The 21,250-nt window shown below is 37.7% G+C and overlaps 2 protein-coding genes across 8 annotated transcripts; both read right to left on the reverse strand.

The window, feature by feature from the left end:
* Window positions 1-948: 948 nt before the first annotated feature.
* Window positions 949-20,989, reverse strand: LOC110218262 (ribonuclease 4). Of its 4 annotated transcripts, XM_021001052.2 has the most exons (4): window positions 20,906-20,953; window positions 15,303-15,338; window positions 2,839-2,892; window positions 949-1,935 (listed from the first exon to the last, which is right to left on the reverse strand). In XM_021001052.2, the coding sequence occupies exon 4, from the start codon at window positions 1,909-1,911 to the stop codon at window positions 1,480-1,482; it is 432 nt and encodes a 143-aa protein (XP_020856711.1). In that variant the 5' UTR covers window positions 1,912-1,935; window positions 2,839-2,892; window positions 15,303-15,338; window positions 20,906-20,953; the 3' UTR covers window positions 949-1,479. The 4 variants fall into 4 exon arrangements, with proteins under 4 accessions (XP_020856711.1, XP_020856562.1, XP_020856641.1 ...); XM_021000903.2 differs by lacking the exon at window positions 15,303-15,338 and having other exon boundaries at window positions 20,906-20,989; XM_021000982.2 differs by lacking the exons at window positions 15,303-15,338; window positions 20,906-20,953 and adding an exon at window positions 9,291-9,357.
* Window positions 7,984-20,998, reverse strand: ANG (angiogenin). Of its 4 annotated transcripts, XM_021000661.2 has the most exons (3): window positions 20,906-20,961; window positions 15,303-15,338; window positions 7,984-8,881 (listed from the first exon to the last, which is right to left on the reverse strand). In XM_021000661.2, the coding sequence occupies exon 3, from the start codon at window positions 8,850-8,852 to the stop codon at window positions 8,400-8,402; it is 453 nt and encodes a 150-aa protein (XP_020856320.1). In that variant the 5' UTR covers window positions 8,853-8,881; window positions 15,303-15,338; window positions 20,906-20,961; the 3' UTR covers window positions 7,984-8,399. The 4 variants fall into 4 exon arrangements, with proteins under 4 accessions (XP_020856320.1, XP_020856273.1, XP_020856392.1 ...); XM_021000614.2 differs by lacking the exon at window positions 15,303-15,338 and having other exon boundaries at window positions 20,906-20,998; XM_021000733.2 differs by lacking the exons at window positions 15,303-15,338; window positions 20,906-20,961 and adding an exon at window positions 9,291-9,361.
* Between the last annotated feature and the right edge of the window lie 252 nt (window positions 20,999-21,250).

Consider the following 21,250-nt stretch of genomic DNA (forward strand, 5'->3'; position numbering starts at 1 on the left):
CTTCTGGGGCCTCCAGAGCTGATTATTGCCAGGACACAAAAAACTGACTGTAAAGTTTATCATGAGTCCCCTGGGAAACATGGATGGGCCTTATGACCTAAGCCTTAGCAGTTCATTTGGAATGGGGAGGTAGCTAGCCAGGGAGGCTTAAGGTTTGTGAGTATTGAGGTTAAGGGAAGAGAAAAATAAATAACCCTACTTGTCCCAAATATAGCTGGTGCCTCACAGTTACAAATTAAAGTCTTTTATAACACAGAGAGAAATTCAGTCATGCCAAGATCTCTAACAGAATATTGAGGTTATATTGCTCTTTTAATATATGATTCTAACTCACTAAAGTAATTTCCAGGCTTGGGAAGAGGAAAAAAGGAAATTTAGTCTGGTCACTTGATCCTATCCTAATTCAGATTGAAACTGATGGGGTCCAAATCTTTCCACTGTCCTAACTCCAAAGTTAATGAAGGCCTCCCACTGCAACTGGTTTTCTTTGGCTACTAAGAAGAACCAGCGTTCTGGCACTTGTCTCATTGTAGTAAAGACGGAATGAGCTTAGAAGCTAGCAGATCTATAGTCTATGCTTGGCTAAACCACCACTAACTAACCTTTTGACCACTCTGGGCCTCAGGTTCTCCATCATTCAAATGAGAATAGTAATATTCCTTGGGTTCATGGTGTAATGGGAAAAGGTTTACACTTAAAGTCAAGACAGACCAGGATTCAAAATCTGCCTCCAACAACTATTTGTGTGACCATGGACTTTCTCTCAGCTTCAGTTTCCTCAGCCATAAAATAGGAATGGGAATGATGCCTACTGAGTCGTTATGAAGCTCAGAAAGTGCTTAGTAAAAACTTTAGACACAACATAGTCTGCTAACGGTGGTATCAAACTCAAATAGAAACGAGGGCCATTATATCATTAAAAAAGAATCCTGCAGGCCTCATACTGACTTAGTTTTAGAGTGTACTATTATCTATGTTTTATTGTATTCTTATTTATTTTATTAAATATTTCCCAATTACATTTTAATCTAGTTTTGTCCACACTCAGGAGTGTTACAGGTTACATGTGGCCCATGGGCCTAGTATGTGACATCTCTGGTACATTAGTGTTATTGGGGGTATTATGACAATCACATGATGAAATGACATATTAAAAAATGTTTTGGAAAGAAGATGTGACATATACATATGAAGGTATCACTATTCATCCTTTCTCCTGTCAAGAGGATAGGAAAAAGAAGATTTAACCCTTCCACAACTATACAAGGAGGATATAGGGGATGTTAGGGGATATAACCCAGCTCTTTTGCAGACTTTGTTTCTCTTCCTTTAGGGTCAAAGTATGCAAAGCCATGAACTAGTTATAGGAGAATAAGCAAAGGATTTTAGGGAATAGGGCCCAGGACAGTTCCCATCTTTCACTAGCAGACAACAAGAAAGTGGGAATTTTGGCTGAGGGTAAAGCCAGCAGGATGGGTCTTACCCATCAAAGTGCACAGGCTCTGAATTCTCACAGGCAATGACAACATGCCTGGTTCTGGCCATGGCCCGGTACCTACAGTTTGGAGAAGTAGAGCCACCTGTCACTCTGCAATCTGTGATCTTCATGATGCCTTCATGGCAGTTCATTTGGCCATTCTTGCATTTGATGGCAGTGGTATGGCAGATACTGTTGATGTTCCAAATGTCCTCATGGATGAAAGTGTTAACAGGCTTGCACTTTTGCACAGTCATCCGCCTCTTATGCATCATCTGGGTGCAATACGTAGCATCACCACCTTCACTGTAAGGGTCCACATGCTGTCGCAGGAACTGTTGGTACCTCCGACTCTGGCCAGAAGAGGGCTGCACCAGCCACAGGCCAAGCAAGGCCAACAGCAGCAGCAATGATCGGATTCCCTGCATGGCCATTATCTTCTGCCTATCTAGGGGCCCCTAAAAAGAGAACAAAGCAAGAGGCAGGAGAGTAGAATGTAAGGATGGAGGATGAACTGCCCATCCCTTACCAAAAGATAAAATATCCCTATTCTATACTTCCGTATTCAACTTCTCCCCTCTCACATACCAAGTTCTTCTTTAGGCTTTCATTTCCTAGGTGTTCTAGATCACTGGTTCTTTTTTCTTTTTTTAAGTGAGGCAATTGGGGTTGCCCAGAGTCACACAGCTAGGAAATATTATGTGTCTGAGGCCGGATTTGAACTCAGGTCCTCCTGACTCCAGGGCCGATGCTCTATCCACTGTGCCACCTAGCTGCCCCAAGACCAGTGGTTCTTAACCAGGGATCAGTAACCATAGGTTTCAAGTCCTCCATGAACTTGAATGGAAAAACAGTTACATCTTTATTTCAGTATCATTTTTCTTTTATTACTCTACATATTTTATTTAATGCATTTTAAAAATTATTCTGAGAAGGGGTTCATAGGCTTCCCTGCCACAAAAGGAACCTCATAACACACATAAAAGTTAAGAATTCCTAGTCTAGGTCATCTTTAAGGTTGTTTTCCTCTCTCATCAATCAACAAACGTGTATTAAATGCTAACTCTGTACCAGGCATTATGCTAAGAGCTGAGAATATGAAGAGGTAAAAAACACAGTCACTTCCCTCAGGGAGCTCATATTCTACTAATCTCTAATACTCCGTTATCCTGTGAATCTCCATCAGCTACCTCCCCTATTCACAGATATTGCTATTCTTGCTTCTCTTTTTCACAGCATCGTTCCCAAAATGATTCAGTTTCCAAACACTCTTTTCATCCAAAGGCAGAGTTTCATTTAGGAGAAGTTAAGTACTAACGGTCCTACAATGATCTAGGTCTGGGAGCAAGGCTCCAGTTTACCTTTGTTTGTTGAAATTGCTGCAGATGACCCTGATAAAACCTCCTGGTCAGGTCCTGAAAAAAAAAAGCATCATGTGTGACTAAAAGATAGACATACGTAATACCTTTATGAAACCGAAAGGCTACTTGGCTGGTTCTTGTATATGTAACTACTCCTTGACTACTGTGTTCTTTAGGGAGTACTTAATTCCTTACAATCTCCTAGTTCCAAGAATTGGAGTGGATTAATAGCTCACAAAGTATAGGCATGTTGAGTTTTCACAGTCACACAAATTTTTATCTTGTTATGAGTGACGGACTTAATTGAAGTTCAAAGCAGAGATGGAGTATAAAAAGACAATAAAGCCAAATTTTGATTTCAGTTTTCTTTTTCCTTTGATATCCTCTCAAAGGCAATAAAAAACAGGCCCTTTGTAAATCTTGTTAATCAGTGTGGTCTGTATACACGTGTGCATACACACACATACACACACACACACACACACACACACACACACACACACACTATCCCAACATAGTGCCTTGCATATGGCAATGATTGAGCAATCCTTATTGAATGAAGAAATTAAGGAATGAACAATGTGGGTAATAATATTGAAAGTACCTCTTATGCCAGCAATGGCACTAAATAAGAGGAGAATTTCAAGATGAATTGTGGTAATACAATCTGCTAAGTAATAACTAGCATTTACATAGCACTTTGAGGTTTTCAAAGCACTTTACATACATTAATTAATTTGATCCTCACAACAGTCCTGTGATGTAAATGCTATTATTATCCCCAATTTACAGAGAGGAAATTGAGACTAGGAAAGATACAACTTTCCCAGGGATATATGGTTAGTAAGTATCTGAGGCAAGATTTGAACTCAGGCCTTCCTAAATTAAAGTACTACACTCTATCCACTGTGCCATCTATCTGCCTATCAATGCTAGCTGCCTAAGAAAGAACTGAAACAGCTTTTCTTATCAACTCCTCAGGTAAGAAGCTGTCAGACTTTCTGATGATGATAAAGAGTCATACTTCATGGTCCCCATCTGCCTCTTCATGTACTTTCAAGAATCCTATTTTTTTTTTAACTTTTTCTGCTCTCATCCCTTCCCACTTCTATATCTGAACTCATTCTCCCAATACTGGTATTTGCTTTTGTACCTTAATCTCCACACATTGAGGAAAACAGTGACATTCATTCTTAAAGCTCAAAACCTCATTTGGTTTCCAAAACAAATTTGTGAGCTAGGCAAAGCAGACAGCACCACCATTTTTCACCAATGTGGAAATGGAAGCTCAGAAAAGAAAAGTGACTTAGGTCTAAAGTAACACAAATAGCAATGCCCAGAGAGGCTTATGACTCCAATTCAATAATAATAACAGCACTTCTATTCCACTTTAAGGTTTATAAAGTACTTTGCAAATATTATCTCATCTTATCCTCACAACAACCCTGGAAGGTAAGTGTCATTATTATCCCCAATGAGGAAACTGAGGCAAGCAATGGTTAAGTGACTTGTAGAGAGTCCCAACTGGTAACTTCAGGCAGTTCAAATGTTAGGCAGGATTGGAACTCAGGTCTTCCTGACTCCAGTCCAGTACTCTATTACCACCTAGAAGCCTCTTCAGGGCATTATTTTGTTCTGAGTTTTCAGTAACAGTTACATTTATATTTCCCTATCCACTGTCTCTTATCCTAGACCTTTTTAAACTAATAATAATAATAATAGCTAACATTTACATAATTAGGGCAACTAGATGGTGGGAAGGGATGGGGCTGGAGTAGGAAAGACTCATCTTCATGAATTCAAATCCCACCTCAGACACTTACTAGTTGTGTGACACTGGGCAAAGCACTTAATCCTTTTGTCTCAGTTTCTTCATGGGTAAAATGAGCTGGAGAAGGAAATGGCAAACCACTCCAGTATCTTTGCCAAGAAAACCCCAAATGCGGTCGTGGAGAGTCAGACATGACTGAAATGACTGCACAACAGCATTTATATAGCACTTACTAAGTGCCAGATGTTATGCTAAACACTTTGCAATCATTATCTTATTTGATCTTCACAATAATCCTATAAGGTAGATACTATTATTATCCTCATTTTTACAAATGAGGAAACTAAGGCAAAAAAGTTAAGTGACTTGCCCAGGGTATAGCATAGTATAATACAGTATAGTGTCTAAGGCTGAATTTGAATTCAGGTCTATCTCACCCCAGACTCTAGGCCTGGTGCTCTATTCACTATACCACTTAGCTACCTCATGCCTTTTTGTGACACCTGACCATGAAGAAGACCTAGCTGGTGCATATGAAGATAAAATCCATAATCTTGGGCCTTTTGTTAACTCACCACAAAAAAAAATGGTACTTAAGATGAGGAGAAATCCCATTTTGGGGAGGAATGGGATCAATGTCCATTTCCAGCCTGGAATTTCAAAGGGAAGTAACTGGAAATCAAGAGTAGATTAAGAAAAAGTGGTACAACTCAGTTAAAAGGGATTATCCTTATGCTCAGTAATGATTTATAATGCAGTAAAATAAAATAGAGCGATGGGGCCTCCCAAATGATCTGTACCTTGGGCCATCTTCCAGATTTCATATTAATCTGCCTCTGACTGAAATTCTGGAAATTGGTCCCAAGACCACCGCAAAGTATGCCTGTCATCAAACCTTAGCCTAGGCCTGTCTTCACTAGACCTCACTGCCCCTCAATTAAAAAAAGAAAGTTTTAGCCTTAGGTGGCAAAAACACATCATTTCTTCCCTCTCTTATATCTGAATAAAATTACTAGTGAGTCTGCTTAAAAAAAACTTGCATCAAAATGCTTTCTCTATTCAAAGCCTATAGTATGTTAGAGCTGAAAAGAGCCTAGGAGATTATATAGTTGGTTGGTCAGTTGTTGTCCTTCATTATTGAAGAGGACCCAAATGACACTACTATGTTGGAGTCAAGGTACAATGTGTCCAGTGCGACTGATCAGACCAATATGACCTTGGAAGGCTCTACCACAGGTCAGGCAAAAATATCCCATATGAACATTTGGAGTGGAGATGTCTTTAAATTTTTGAATCTTACATTTCTTTTGAGCTACTGCAATTCTACTTTGTTCATAGAACACAGTGCCCTCTTTGATGCAGGTCCACCATGCTGGGTGGTCCTATGCCAGTGTCTCCCATGTCTCATAATTGATTCCAAAGTTCTTCATAAAGACCTTGAAAGTGTCCTTGTATTGCTTCTTTCAACCTCCATGTGAGCACTTGTCTTGTGTGAGTTCTCCATAAAATAGTCTTTTGGGCAAACATATGTTTGGCATTTGAACAACATGGCCATCCCATCAGTTATGCTCTCTGGAGTAGAGTTTGAATGCTTGGCAGGTCAGCTCCAGAAAGGACCTTAATGTTTGGAAACTTATCTGTCCAGGTGATCTGGAATTGATTCTGTTTCCTGGCATGGCCCTGGTATACTATCCAGGTTTCACAGGCATACAACAATGAGGTCAGCACAATGGCTCTGTAGACCTTCAGTTTGGTAGGCAATCTAATACCTCTTCTCTCCCACACTTTCCTTTGGAGTGTTCCAAACACTGAACTAGCTCTGGCACTGTGTGCATCAACTTCATCATCTATGTGTACATCTCTAGAAAGTATACTGCTAAGGTAAATGAACTTATCCACAGCATTCAAAATTCCTCCATTTTCTAAAACCAGTGTTTCCACATGGTATAGTACTAGCTGGTGAAAAACCTCTGTTTTCTTGTTAATTATTGAGCCAAAATTAGCACAAGCAGCAGAGAATCAATCCATACTTTGTTGCATTTCGTCCTCAGGATACATTCACTGTGCAATCATTATGGCCATTATGAGCCTTGGAAATTATATAGCAAAGGCCTCTTGTATTTCACAAAGCCCCTGTTTTCTGGAACATGAGAAAGACATTTATGTAAGTTGTGATTTTTTCCAGCTATGAACGATGCTCCTAAGGATATATCTCCTGTCAACTTTGCATACAATCTCCTTTCTTGAGCTCATTCTTTTTCAAGTAATTTAATATCTTGGAATCCTCTGTTCTCATTGCAGGGCCAGGAAGGCACAGCAAAACTGTGATAAGAAGGATTTTGATAACTTCCATGACTCTGGTCTAATATACAATCACTTGAGCTGCTAAATTGGCATATCACTGTGTATAGAGCATTTGGTTATGTAAAATTGAACATTCCAACTGAATGTGTCCTGTAGCTGAGTGTCCTCAAGATAGCTACCTTCCATTTAGCCCCTTAAGTAGACAAAGAAGTACTTCCATCCCATGACAAAAACTACTTATGAATCTCCAGTGTGTCACCAAATAGATCGAAGTTATTAATGTCATAAGTGGGCTATTTGAGGTGGTCGAGAGACATTAAAGCTAGAGTGATTTTAATATGGGAATAAACACGTATCTGTTTTTCCCTTTTTAATGACCTATATATCTTGTTCTTTCTGTCTTTGACAATAGCAATGGCCTATATAATACCAACTGAGTCCCAAATCAGGGAGATAGCAATGAATGAAAATGTTCTAGAATTTGACCGTGATATAATTCTTCTTTGAGAGATTTTTGCTACCATCCCTGATGGTGAAGGTTTGCATAATAGTAGATTTCCTAACATTCAACATTTAGAAAGCCTCTTCTTTCTGCTCTCTCAGGAAGCTAATGGGTTTCAACAGAATCCATGCTTCTAAGGAACTAGAGATGAGAAGATTCTTAGAATTTCAAAAAACATTAAGTCATTTCTCTATCTTCCACAATCAATTTGAGGTCTGTCAATAGGGCAGGGCTATCACAGAGATCTCTTGGGCAGTTTCTCAGCAGCCTATGGGGATATTCTTCTTGTGTCATCCAAGGTTATGCGATGAGCAATGTCCTCACTCACCCAAATTCTTTGCCTACTAATCTAGAACTATGGGGATTTTTTCAAACTGTTTTGATAAGGGTATCCAATCAACACTAACTTCAGAGAGAATTATAAGGTTCACATATCAACAATTGCTAGAAGATACTGATAAAAGGGTACAGAGTAAAAAAAGAGGTTTCCATATTGCTGGTTTCCCTCTAAGGAAACAGGTGAATGAGAATGAGAAATGAGTTTAATATTCAATGAGCCAGCAACTACTGATTTCAGGGATATTTTATTATTCAAGGTGCCCAAAAGTTGATAACAGAAGAAACTGAGCAATTCAACTTTTAAGAGACTCAGAATGAGTGTTATAAACACTCTTACATATAAGGACATAACATTAAGGAAGAAGTGTGGAGTTCCAATGCTTACAATGAAAGCAGAACTAGCAAAAATCAACAATCTTACTAAACATATAGATCAAAGGTTGGCAATCCTGCCAAAGGAATTTACCAACATCCCAAGCCTAGGATCCTGGAAGCATGAAAAGAGTAGCATATTTTTTAAAATGCAACTATATATCAACTAGAAAAAAGTTGGAAAGCTGGCATCATGGATGTGATCATAATACAGGATTGGTATCAACTAAATACCACTTGGGGCACTCATGTCTTAGGTTGCCAAACGCCTTATTAATTTGCAATGACAGTATGGTCAAGGTGGACAGGTAAGCCATGCTCACAGGCAATGACAATATATCTGAAGTCGGAGGTGGCCCTGTACTTGCAGGGAGGTCTTGTGGACCCTCCTCGATGTACACAGTTGGTGACCTGAAATGGTGACTTGCTTATCCTAAACCTCCCCCCTGCATAGGGATTCCCAGCTTTATCTTCACAGACAGCCTTGATACTGGGGTAATCACCATGGATGAAGGTATTCATGTCCTTGCAGGGGTGGGTCAAACCTCTCTGTACCATGATCCTTTCACAGTAGTGGTCATCCCGGCCCTTTGGTTTGGAGTCATAGTGCTGAGTCAAGAAGTGTCTTTCCCTGCTATTTTCTTGTGTCAAAGAAGGTGAAACCAGCCAAAGTCCCAGGATGAAGAGCAGCCAAAGAGGGCCCATGCCCTTCAGAAACATCACCATCTCTCCAAATCAGATGTTCCTGCCAACCGCTAGAGGGTGAAGGATATGACAACCATTATAGGACATCCTTCTAAATGTAAATCAAATAGATAAGGAAATTTTGTTCCTTTTTTTTCTTGGTTTCTTTTTTGTCAAGGGAGCAAAACTCTATAACTTAAAAGTTCTCAACATGAGTCTGGAGTCACAAACTTTGATCCTTCCTCATTCCTAATCCCTTAACCACAGAACACTCACTAACCACCAGCATGTCGTGTCCACCAAGATAGCCAAAATAATTACATTAATATCTGTGAATGACAAAATAGATAAATTCAATAATAAATAAATTGATAAATAGGTAGATGATAAATAAGCAGATTTATAGGTTAGATTAGGTTAGTTTAGATTAGATTATTCCATAGAAAAGAAGTCTTACAAAAATTAGTCAATTTCCCTTACTAGAGAAGGGTTCCAGTTGTTTCTTCCCTGGTAGAGAGCTCTCAGGCACCTCCTCCCTCCCTTTGATTCTGATTATATAGTTTTCAGATAGACAAGGGGTGGGGATAATTGATTTGATAATTCCAACCTCTATTAGAAACAGAAAAACTAAGGGCATTTAATTTGTACAAATAAGAGAGAAGTCATTCACCTCTTTCTTGGGGGTGGTTGAGTGAAATATTAACCTGCCCAAAGTGATTTAGAGATTAGCCCTGAGAGCCAAAATCTGTTGAACATGGCCAACAGAGTCTTAGAATCTGGTCTATCTGCAGAAGCCACCTTAAATCTGTTGTCTTTAGAGATAGAGAGCCTTTCTAATAGGTCTTTATGTTTGAGGAGTGTGAAATATACAAATCTTTATGCTACTTTCCAGGCTGGCTACTTGACCTACGTGGTCACAGACCTTGAGGGTACTTGCATTCCCAAGAATGGAGGTTGAAGGTCTGTCTGCTTTAGATGCACATGACTATATTTCTAGTTGCTCTGAGCTTATCAAATAGCTATTGGCATGTAGTTAAAGAGTGTTTCATAGAGCAATTAAGTAACATACTTAATTGTAGAACCCAAGTTCTCTGATTCCTGATCCAGTGCCTTTATTACTTTCTTGATATTTACTAGCTCTATGATCATGAGTGGGTCACTTAACTCTTCTGAGCCTCACTTTTCTCATCTGTAAAATAGGGATAATGCTAGCACTACCTGCCTCTTAAGGTTGTGAGGAAAGCGCTTTGTAAACCTTAATGGACTATAGAAATATATTATTTACTATCCTATGGGTCTCTCCCTCCTTTTGTGGACCTTACTGGCCCCCACCCCCAACTTCTATCCAGATAGGGAAGAACAATAAAGCCTTATAAATTCAGAAGAGGGCTCTGATATATGGAGAGCATAAAAACTTCCATTTATTGCAACTCTGTTACAAAGATGCTACCACTATTGTTTTGTAGCAAAGAAAACATCTCATCATGTTAAACAATGTAAAAGAAAGGGCTTCAAAAAATATTGTGTGATACAAGGGTAAAAGATTATTATTAGTAAGAAGTTCTCTGAGCACATAATTGTTGCTGACATAGTAGAGGCTCTGAGAAATCCAGGAGTATCACTTGCTGGGGATTATTTGCTTACAACAGATAGGCAAACAACAACTAGATCTCTATTGTCTGTTAGACACATATCACAGTGTCAGTAATTATTTCTTGGGTAGAGACCCTAGCACTTTCTTTGTCATCGTCTTACTTTCTTCTTCTCCTCAATCTCCACTGATCCACAACACAGGTCTATCTACCATTTATGAAGAAGGATCAACTGTAAAGAAGCTGTCTATTATTCAGAAAGGACCACAAGGGATGGCATTCAAATTGATCTATTTTCTTTGTTTGTTTGTTTTTTAGGCAATTGGGGTTAAGTGACTTGCCCAGGGTCACACAGCCAGTAAGTATCAAGTGTTTGACCTGTGGCTGGATTTGAACTCAGGCCCTCCTGACTTCAGGGCCAGTGCTCTACCTGCTTACGCCACCTAGCTGCCCTGAATTAATCCATTTTCAAGAACTGTTGGGATTCTACCCTTGAGGAATATATGAAGAAATTATGGTGTGTGCATGCTAATGAGATTTTACTGAGCCAGTCTGCAACCTGAGAAAGACAAAACAGTAGAACAGAGATAAAGTGCCAATAATCAGGTAGCCATTTAATTAATTAGTTCCATTATAAGGAACAGATTTGCAAATCAGGAATTCTCCTGATCAGAATTCCACCTTGCTGAAGTGAAAACAGAGATTATATACATAAATCACAATGGGAAGGGAGGGGGGAAGGTGTATTACAAATAATTGTTTTCCCAACCACAGTGGTTTCACACTACCAGCCCACAAATCCACAATACAATTCTGGAGCCAAGTCTTTGGGGGTCATGACCACCCCATATACACCCACTCAGGGCACAGAACCAGAGTTCTGTGATGGAAATAGGATCTACACAGCCTTTGATTTGCTTCACTTACGGTACACAAGCAGTGATTGTGAGTATTGTTAAGGTTTGATTGATCATTTCAAGCTGCATGGTGAGCTTCTAACTCACAAGCTAGAAGAGACAATTCTTGAGATATCCAGTTATTAGTATATCTGTCACATACATGATATTAATTCGCTTCACAAGATGTAATGGAATGCTTTGTTCTGGCAGAAGTGATGAAAGAGGTGATTCCAAAAAACATTGGTATGCAGAGTAGAACCAACAGGACAATTTTTACAACAAAATTGAGAAGAAAAACAACTCTGAACAATTTAAAAACTGATCAAAACAATAACCAATGCTTCCCAAGGACCGATGGTGAAATATATTCCTAAAGTCCTGACAGAGAAGTGATATACTTGAGGTCTGGAAAGAGATGTACATTTTTGGATGTTGCCACTGTGTGGCTTTGGTTTGCTTAGCTAGTCGCATTTGTTTCAAGGTATTTTTTCCCCCTGTTTTCAGTGGAGAGAGGGGAAGGATGGGAATTCAAAAAGAACAAAAAGAAATGAGGAGAGCCCCTTAAATATTGTTTTGAGTGCAGAAGGAAGCATAAACAAAGCAGGACAGTTTTGAAAGTAATGGGTTGAGATTATTACATATTTCCTTTAAAAGCATGTAGCAGTGCTGACCAGTCTGTGGCCATGGGTGAGAAAGAGTGAGCATACAGGCCTGGTGACTGCAGTACCCTGCAGGAAACAAGAACATTGTTGAGACAGTGTGGCTAGAGACCTAACTGTGGCTTAGGGGAAGAGAGGAGGGTCTAAAGTTGAGCCTACTGGACAGAATTCAGAAAATAACAGTAAGGAGGACCTTAGGCCTGGGGCATCATTACCCACAATTTGGGATTAAAACCTGATTATAATGAGAAGCTGCTAAAAATAAACAATAAAAATAAAAATAAGTAAGCAAAAGAAAAAGAACCTGGCCATAGATAGCTACTATGGTGTAAAAGAAGACCTGGGTTCATATTCAGAGGAAGATAGTGAGTTTAAAAAAGAAAAAGCCACTTCTATTCCAAAGAATAGCATCAAATGGTCACGAGCCCAAAAAGAGTTCTTGGAACAACTTAAAAAGGAATTCAAAAATCAAATAAGAGATATTAAGGAAAAATAAGGGGGGGAAAGTAATCCAAGAAAATTATGAAAAGATTAACCGATTGGGAAAAGAGGTCCAAAATCTTAAGGAAGAAAATAACTCTTTGAAAACTAGAATTGGGGGGCAGCTAGGTGGCGCAGTGGATTGAGCAATGGCCTTGGATTCAGGAGGACCCGAGCTCAAATCCAGCCTCAGACACATAACACTTCCTAGTTGTGTGACCCTGGGCAAATCAGTTAACCCCAAATGCCTCACCAAAAAAGAAAACCACATGTTAATTTAAAAAGAAAAAGGAAAACTAGAATTGGACAAGGGGAATAGAATGACATTATAAAACACCCCAAAATGATAAAACTAGAAATAATAGAGGAGGAACTGAAACATCTCATTAGAAAAACAAATGATCTGGAGAACAGATCAAGGAGAGATAATGTAAGAATTGTTGTAATGTCTGAAAATTATTATAAAAAAGGATCTTGATATACTATTACAAGAAATTATTAAAGAACAGTGCCTTGAAATTTAGAACAAGAAGATAAAGTAGAAATAGGAAAAAAACTACCATTCACTACCTGAAAAAGATCCCAGGAAGAAAACTTACAGGAATGTCATGGCCAAATTTCAAAACTCTCAGGTTAAGGAGAAAATATTGCAACCAACAAGAAAAAAAAAACAATTTAAATACTGCAGAAATGCAATCAGGATTTCACAGCTTCTACACTAGAAGACCATAAATCTTGGAACATATTTCAAAGAGCAAAAAAGCTGGGGTTGCAACCAAGAATAACTTCCCCAGCAAAATTGAATATAATCCTGAATGGGGTAGGGGAGGGGAGAGAAGGACATTTAACAACCTGAAAGACTTTCAGATATTTGTGACAAAAAAACCACAACGGAACTAAATGAAAAGTTGATATAAAAGATCCAGAAGAAATATAAGGAAAACATTAAAGACTAATTATAAGGGACTCATTGAGATCAAACTGTTTACTTCTTATATATGAAAATGTTATCAATATTCTTAAGACTGTCATCATTACTAAGGTAGTTTGAAAGAAAGATTTGGTTTGAGTTAAGTATGATGGGGTGATTCTAAAAAAAACTGGGAAGGAAAAGGTAAAAAGGAGCAATTATCTTTTACAAATGGGAGATGAAAGGAAGAACTAACACAGAGGAAGTAGGTAGTGCTGGAACCTTACTCTAGATCTGGGTTAAAGAGGGAATAATATATACTTCTAAAAGGGTACAAAAGTCTTCTAAATTTATAAAGAAAAAAGAGGATTGGGGAACAGGATAAGGGAGGGACTTTTAGAAGGGTATGCAGATTAAGATTTAGAAAGTTGGCGGGGGGGAGGATAAAGGAGAGAATCTTAGAGGGTTGAGTAAAATGAGGAATGGGGGAGTTCAGGGAGCTGATAAGGTAATAGGGAGAGAGTAAAAAGAAATGCTAAGAAGGACAATAGAAAGCAAAAATAGGATGGAGGGAAATTCACAAATAGTAATTATAACTTTGAATGTGAATGGGATAAACTCACCCATAAAATGGAAATGGGTAGCAAAATGCATTTAAAAATCAGAATCCAATAATATGTTGTTTACAAGAAACACATTTAAGAAAGAGAGATACACATGGAGTTAAAATGGAAGGATGAAGTAGAATTTATTATGCTTCAGCTGATGCAAAAAAGGCAGGGGTAGCTATCATGATCTCAGACTAAGTTATAGCTAAAAGAGATAAACAGGATAACTACATTTTGATAAAAGGTTACCATAGACAATAAAACCATATCAATACCAACCCATAGGCACCTAACACTATAGCACCTAAATTTTTAAAAGAAAAGTTAAATGAATTACATGTGGAGATAGATAGTAGTACTATAACAGTGGAGGAATTTAATCTTCCCCTGTCAGAACTAGACAAATCTAACAAAAAAAATAAATGTCAGACAAGTGAATAGAATTTTACATAAGCTAGATGTGACAGATATCTGGTGAGAACTGAATGGAAATAGAAAAGAATGCACCCTTTTCTCACTAGTTCATGGTACCTTTACAAAGAATGACTTTATATTAGGACACGAAAATTTTATAGTTAAAAGCAGAAAGTATCCCTTGAAGATCACAATGCAATAAAAATTACATTTAACAGGAGAATGTCAAAACATAGATTAAAATCTAGTTAGAGAATAAATAACCTAATCTTAAAGAATTTCATTAAATTAATTTCATTAAAGAGAATGACAATAATGACACAAACATATCAAAACCTATGGGATAGTAACAGTAATCAGGAAAGTGTCTATCTCTAGTTACTTACGTCAATAAAATAGAGAAAGAGCAGACCAATTAATTGGGCATGCAATTAAACTAGAAAAAGAGCAAACTAAAAATCCCCGATTAAACACTAAATTGGAAATCCTAAAAATAAAAGGACAGACTAACAAAACTGAGTGTAAAAAACCCAATGAATTAATAAATAAAATTAGGAGTTGATTTTGTGAAAAAATCAGTAAAATGGATGAACCATTAATTTTTTTTAAAAAGAGAAGAAAATCAAATCACAAATTTTAAAAATGAAAAGGATAAACATACCCTAGCAAAGATGAAATTAAAGTAATTATAAGGAGTTATTTTGCTAAATTATATGCCAATAAATTTAACAATTTAAGTGAAGAGGAAATAGAATACCTAAATAAACACATTTTAGAAAAAGAAATTGAACAGGCCATAAATGGGCTTCCTAAGAAAAAGTACCAGGACCAGATAGATTAACAAATGAATTCTATCAAATATTTAAAGTAATTTAACTAATTCAATATTAAATAAATTATTTGAAATGATAGGCAAAGAAGGGATCTTACCAAACTCCTTTTATGAAACAGATATGATACTGATACCTAAACCAGGAAGAGTCAAATCAGAGAAAGAAAATTATAGACAATTTCATTAATGAATATGGATGCAAAAATCCTAAATAAAATGCTAGCTAAAATATTACAAGAATATATTGCAAAGATTATACTTTATGATCAAGCGGGATTTGTATTAGGGATGGTTTAACATAAGGAAAACTATTAACATAATTGATTATATCAATATTAAAAGTTTTTAAAATCCTATGATTTTATCAAAAGATGCAGCAAAAGCTTTTGACAAAGTATAATACCCATTTCTATTCAAGACACTTGAAAGTATAGGTACAAATGGATTTTTTTCCTTAAATTGATAAAAAAAAATCCAAAACTATCAGCAAGCATCATTTGTGATGAAGATAAGCTAGAAGCCTTCCCAGTAAGAGCAGGTGTGAAACAAGGATGCCCATTGTCACAAATATTATTCAGTATTGTACTGGAAATCCTAACAATAGCAATAATAGGGGGGAAAAAGAAATAGAAGGAATCAGAATAGGGAATGAGGTAATAAAACTCTCCCTTTTCACAGGTGATTTGATGATATACTTGGAAATCCTAAAGACTCAACTAAAAAGTTGATTTATAATTTACATGATAATCATTATATATTTAAAAGGAGTAACAAGCCATACATAATAGATTTGCAGTTTCATGTGCAATCTTTTTGATCCTATGTTACAAAAATGCTTGTTTTATTTCATAAATTAAAATAAAATAAATTTTTAAAGCACGAGCAGTATGGAATTGAAATTAACAGTTTGATATAGAATCCTATTTTTCTATTACACCTTTGCATATAGAAATGCTCATTTTGAGGGATAAGAATAGTGTTTTTCAAGTTCAAAATAATTTTTTTTTCAAAAAAAGAAAAAAACAGCTTAAAGTAATTAGAGGTCTCTGCCTGCTACAGGTTCTGGGAGAGGATGGAGAAGGAGTTAAGCTTCCACTGTCCTTGAGTTGATCCAAAGGATTGACAATTACCAGTAGCCTCAGTCTGTTACAGCACACAGCCCTTCCCCAGACTTTGAACAATGAACAGAAGAGCTCTAACCAAATCAACAGCTCCCAGAGTTAGTCTCTCTCTGTTTTTCCTATTTAGTCATTGCCTTTCTCACTTCTTCTTTCTCATTTCCCTCAAGTATTGTGAATCTTCCCCACCCAGTAACAGAACTTATACTATCCTCTTTGTGCTACAATTCCCAAAGGTCCCTGAAGCTATGATCAGGAAGTCTGGTTGCAAGCATAGGAAGGGGCCAGGAATGCAACTCAGCCAATAGCAGAGAAAATGACCTTGGACCTCTAGACTTGGCATTGTCCTTCTGTACTTTTCTCCACCCACTCATCTACATGGGTAAACACAAGAGACTTAGGGTTTACGGAAACCAGTGAATTCTGAGAATTAGAATTATTTGGTAACTATTCCACAAATAATCATTACTTTGTTAATAGTTTGACCTTCAGATATTAAAATTTGGGAAGTGTATGGAATGCTTACCATCAATTAGAAAGAGTTCTCTGACTCAAAGTCCTCAGGGGGAAGAGAAATTCAAAGAAAAGACTAAGGCTTTAAGCCTTAGTCAACTGGGAGGACCGTGCTTTTTGGTCTAAACTCTAAAGAGATTGGCACCTGAAATTAGTTATTTCCTGCTAGAGAAATGAGAGGGAGGGAGACTTGTTACATGTCCTAGGGCCAAGGTTTTCTGACTTTTCTAAAAGAGCTGGAAAAGGGTACTAACTGAAAGAATAAGGCAGCACCCACTTTTCCTTGAAGATAAAGACTATAGTCAAGCAGAATCTGGCACGGACTTCATAGCCAGCCTATAACCAGTATTTGGTGGAAACTATGAAATCAACAATAAGCAGTCCTAACAGAAGCAGTATGAACGTCCAGGCCTTCCTACAATGTTAAAGAATAACTTTCTCCTCTATGTATGTGCCTTAGACACACATTTTCTCTATTTGTGTACCTTGTCTATATGTATTCCCAACATACATGCCTCTCTATGTGTATTCCCTACTGATGTGGCTATTTATGGAAAAATGTGCCCCAGGTTTATGAAGGAATTTTTTGTTAGTATTTTTTTTACCATTCCATTTGACTTCAAAATTGTCTTTGCTTTCAACTAATCAAGTTCTTTGGCTTACTATTAAAGTTGAATAAACCATAATGGTTCTGCTGTGGGACTGCCTTACAATACAGAAGATGACCTTAGGTGATGCACTTAGATGTTCCAGATTTTTGAGATCTTCATTAGATATCATCAACATGTGATGATATCCTACTGACTTTCCCCTATTCCATTCACCAAAAAAAATTGACAGCTTAATCTTCTTCATGAGCAAATATGTTCATATCACAGTAACTACCAGAAAATCTTCAATGGCTCCCCCATTGCCCTCAGGAAAAAAAAAAGTAGCTCATTCTTTACCTGGCATTCAAGGCCTCCACAATTTGTCTCCAATCTACCTTTCTAGCCTTATATCAAACTACTTTTTTATTTATCTTCAAGTTTATGTTCCAGCTATGCTGGACTACTCAATTTCCTCTTATGTTGCACTGCATTATCATTACTACTGTTATTATTCCATTTTTCCATTTTTTTCATCCCAAGTCACACTTGAATACATTAGGTGGCTAATAAAGGTTTTTTTGAGTGAATTAATGAATGCTATTAGATTGAACACAGAATAAACTGACAGTCAAACAACATTCTCATGCCATTTTGCCTAGACAGCATAAAGGGAAATAAATTAACTAGCAACTATTGGGGAAATTTTTCTTCAGGTAGGCAAAGGCACCATGGGCCCTCATATATGTCCAAATTTTAATAACTTCCATACAGGTATACCTCAGAGATATTGTGAGTTCAGTTACAGACAACTGCAATAAAGTGAGTTACATGATTTTTTTGGTTTCCCAGTGCATATAAAAGTTATATTTATACTATACTGTAGTCTATTAAGTATGCAGAAGTATTATGTCTAAAAAATGTACATACTTTTAAAAAATGCTTTGAGCCTGTAGTGAGTTGTAATCTTTTTATTGATGGGGGATCCATGTTGATGGCTGCTAACTGATTGGGGGAAGGTTCAGGTGGTTGTGGCAATTTCTTAAAATAAGACAACAATTCAGTTTGCTGTGTCCATTGACTCTTCTTTTTGTTTAAACAACAATTAGAATAGCAACAACAAAGATCACTGATCACAGATTACCATAACAGATAGAATAATAATGAAAAGGTTTAAAATGTTGTGAGAATTAACAAAATGTGACAAGAGACACTGTGTGAGTACATGCTATTGGACAAAGTGTACCCATAGACTTGCTTGACATGGGGTTGCCATAAACCTTCAATTTATTAAAAATGCAATATCAGTGAAATGCAATATCTTTGAAGCACAATAAAGCCAAGGTATGACTGTACTTTTAAAAAGAGCTGAGCTCTAAAAAAGATATCAAGCAGTGATCTCCTAGAAAGGCCAGACAACAAATAGTTACCACTTTTATATTAGAAGCAGTAACTGGAACAATCCAAGTAGCTATTCCTTGGAGCCTGGAAATACTCAACCAATATATTCCTTCCTTAATGTGAATGTCAAAATGGAGGACACCACAGGAATGTGCTCAGACATGCTCTTGAGTACACACACACACACACACACACACACACACACACACACACACCCCTCTGGGCAGAAGCATCAACTAGCATAACTATGAATATTCAGAGCTTGCAATTTGATAGTTCCACTGTTACTCAGTCCCTGTATATCCTGCTTCCTTGTCCCTTCCCTGTCTCTCTGCTACCACACACCCAGCAAACCAGCCTGAGTGATTTATCTTGCACAGGGATTAGAACTTACACATACTATTGTCAATGGAAAAATCTCATTTGGGGAATTTCTTGGAAAAGCAACAAAGGTGCTCTGCATATTTCCTGTGGTGATGTTCAGGAATCTTGTTGACTAGAGGAGAATGGGGGCAAAGTCTTGCTTACTCACTTATTTTTCCAAATAAAGAGAAGGATTAAATATTAACTTTTCTACAAACTCTGAGAGAGCCATCCAGAACAGAGATAGTTTGTATATGTAATTGTTTATACAGGTTATTCTTTTCATACGTACTTAGCAAATTAAATATCCAACAATGAATTTCAATCCTTCACCAATGAATTCCTCCAAGTATGCCTGTACTTATAGGCATACTTACAATTTATTCTCTTATATAAAAATGGCAATGCTTAACCCATTATAATGGTTATATAACCCTAGTCATATAACCATTATTCCCCTTCACATGCTCCAACCTCAATTGCTACTTGTGGCCAGATCTGTCCTTTTCTTCCTCCTGCAGTGATTTGGGCCGAGCCTCTCTCCATATCTCTACCTCTGCTTTTAAGGCTCACATCAGATGCCACCTCCTTCATATTCCTGGTTCCTCCTCCCAATTATTTTGTGTTCAATGAGTATTTAATGAATGCTTCTTCTGTAGCATATGGGAGGGAGGCAGAAATGAGTGGTTGGCCTAGGGGCCACTTTTTCAGCCTTCCTCCTCATCCACAGCTATAACTGTAACATCTGGTAAGTAATCATTATATGGCCTATGTTGATGACCAGTCCCAAGTCAAGGTTACAGATTGTACTAAAATTCTGATATGAAGCCTAAGAAAGATGCACACCAGAAGTTCCTTTCTTGAGGTCCTGGTATATACTGCTGCAGAAAACACAGGTATGTTTTACTTAGAATAACGGAGAGCAGGGAACATGACCTTTAAGTCTCAGAAAATGGGCCCAGACACTAAGCAGAAAAAGAAATCATTTAACTTCAACTTTAAAGGAAGACTGATGTTTCCAACGTACTGACTCCTTACACATTTGCCTTAACTGACCAAGTAAGAGTCTGAGTGTACTTATTGAGAAATAGCTAAACACGTATATGTGAATATAATGAGGTGGCGTTGCACCTAATTTAGAAACACCTAATACAGGGGCAGCTTGGTGGCGCAGTGGATACAGTACGCCGCAGTGGATACAGTACCGGCCCTGCAGTCAGGACGACCTGAGTTCAAATTCGACTTCACACACACATAAGGCTCACTAGCTGCGTGACTCTGGGCAAGTCACTTAACCCCAACTGCCTCACCGGAAAAAAAAAAGAAATAGCTAATATAAAGAACAAACTTGGGAAGACCAGAATACACTGAGGCAGAGCCCAAGTAAGCAAAACGATATACACGATGATGACATAAAAACAAAGGAGAAAACAATACTGAACGACTTAGTAAATAGACCAACTGGTGGACCAATCTCGTTCACAGACTGAGAGTGAAGCATGCCCCTGGCCTCTCCGAAGAGAAAAGGTGGACTATAGACAGAGTTATACAAAATTTTGTTTCACTGAAATTTTTGGGGGTGGGGGCATCATCTGACTCTGAACTTTTTTTTTTTTGAGGAAAGACAAAGTGAGTCCAGGACTGGAAGTCAAAGACTTTTATATCCCTCCCTACCCCTTCCCCAGATAACAGCAACAACAACAAGAAAGAGTAACTCACTGTGTGATGTTGAGCAACAGGCCTGTTTCGTCCTCCAGTAATGCGGAAATGGGGAGATGAACTCTTAAGAAGGGTTCCTTTTAGAACTGAAAATCTATGAAATGAAAACGGGAGATGAAGAATTAACAAAAGAATTAACAAAAGATTCTATCACCAGGCACTCGTTCTTGATAAGAAATCAATGGGCTCTTACTATGAGTTGGCTACCGTGCTAGGCTCAGAGTGGAGAAAAATGGCCAAGATAATCCAAAAAGGGACAAGCCAAGGAAGACAAGCTATGTACGAAATGTGGTCTTTTGGGCTCGGCTCATTGGCCTACAGAAGAGTCAGTAAGAGCGAAAAGAA

The sequence above is a fragment of the Phascolarctos cinereus genome, unplaced genomic scaffold (assembly GCF_003287225.1).
Source record: "Phascolarctos cinereus isolate Bilbo 61053 unplaced genomic scaffold, phaCin_HiC Scaffold_3;HRSCAF=262, whole genome shotgun sequence".
In the NCBI taxonomy this organism is placed as follows: domain Eukaryota; kingdom Metazoa; phylum Chordata; class Mammalia; order Diprotodontia; family Phascolarctidae; genus Phascolarctos; species Phascolarctos cinereus.